Genomic DNA, 1,421 nt, shown 5'->3' with positions numbered 1-1,421 from the left:
TCATTCTTTACCCAGTAATCCCCCTTGAAAAGCATTTCTCAGGGCTGTCTGCACAGCCCTATTTCTTAGGCTATAAATGATGGGATTGAGGAGAGGAGTCACCACAGTATAGGTGACTGCAATAAGCTGATCCCGCTCAAGAGAGTAACTGGCTTTGGGTCTCAAGTACATGAAGGAGGCACAGCCGTAGTGAACAATGACCACTGTGAGGTGCGAGGCACAGGTGGAGAAGGCCTTCTTCCGCCCCTTGGTGGAGGGGATCCTCAGGATCGCTGCCAGGATGCAGGTGTAGGAGAGAGTGATGAGGGAGAAGGAGACCAGGAGAACCAGCAGGCTGAGGATAAGGATTCCCAGCTCACTCAGGCCTGTATCTCCACAGGCCAGGCTCAGCACTGGCGGCGTGTCACAGAAAAAGTGCTGAATCTCATGGGAGCTGCAGAACTGGAGGTGGAAAATGACCAGTGTCATTCCCAGACCAAAGAGGTACCCACTCAGAAATGAGGTGCCAACAAGCTGGGCACAGAGAGTAAGATTCATGCGGCTGGCATAGTGTAGTGGGGTACAGATGGCCACATATCTGTCAAAGCCCATGACAGCCAGAAGAAAGCAGTTGGCACAGGCCCATGAAGCAGAGAAGAACATCTGGACAGCACAGCCCACAAAGGAGATGCCCTGCCCACCTCTGACGAGGCCAGAAAGCATTCTAGGGATGATGCCCAAGGTATAGCAGGTCTCAGAGAAAGCTAAGAAGGAAAGGAAGAGGTACATCGGGGTGTGCAGATGGCTGTCCAGCCTGATGACCACAATAATGAAGACATTGCTGGTCAAGGTGACAAGATACAGGGAGAGGAACAATGTAAAGAGCAAGAGTTGCAGTTCCCCAAAGCTGGAGAAAGCTCGGAAGACAAAGCCCCTCCAGAAGGTTGCATTGGTCTGCTCCATTCTGAGCGACATCCTGATAGACTTGATTCCTTCCACTTTGCCAGTAGATGTCTAATTTCTTCAAAAGCCAAGATGAGGTAGATTCTGATTTCTTTGTACCTGTTGTAACTAAAAAGATTTAGACAGTAATAAACTTCAGAAAGATACTTATTAGACATACAGATTATGAATCCATTCTCACATACATTGGTGTGAATACAAAGATACACAATATACACACATGTGTGACTACATATACGCATGCATTTATATACTTGCATATCACATGCAAAGCACTCACACATAATTGTGCACGTTTTACATGTTCAAAACTATGCACTGCACATTTACCATTAATATCAAACATGCACACACATTGGCAATGGACACACATTGTAAATTAGCATATATTCAGGCAGCACATATATATGTAGATATGCACACCACACACATATTGATACCAACATTATACACACATACCGCATAATACACATGTGGAC

At 46.2% G+C, this 1,421-nt stretch overlaps 1 protein-coding gene across 1 annotated transcript; it reads right to left on the bottom strand.

Moving 5' to 3' along the window:
• On the bottom strand, positions 1–954 carry OR10Z1 (olfactory receptor family 10 subfamily Z member 1). Its single transcript, XM_055401448.2, has one exon. It carries the CDS (start codon positions 952–954, stop codon positions 1–3), a length of 954 nt encoding a protein of 317 aa, XP_055257423.2.
• Between the last annotated feature and the right edge of the window lie 467 nt (positions 955–1,421).

The sequence above is a fragment of the Moschus berezovskii genome, chromosome 4 (assembly GCF_049115385.1).
Source record: "Moschus berezovskii isolate FMDL1 chromosome 4, NW_MosBer_1.0, whole genome shotgun sequence".
NCBI lineage: Eukaryota > Metazoa > Chordata > Mammalia > Artiodactyla > Moschidae > Moschus > Moschus berezovskii.
The sequence above is the reverse complement of the archived record's forward strand: the minus strand, read 5'-3'. Positions and strand labels throughout refer to the sequence as shown.

Excerpts from the sequence above, each read along its gene's own strand:
- OR10Z1 (XM_055401448.2), bottom strand. The coding sequence starts at position 954 with ATGTCGCTCAGAATGGAGCAGACCAATGCAACCTTCTGGAGGGGCTTT.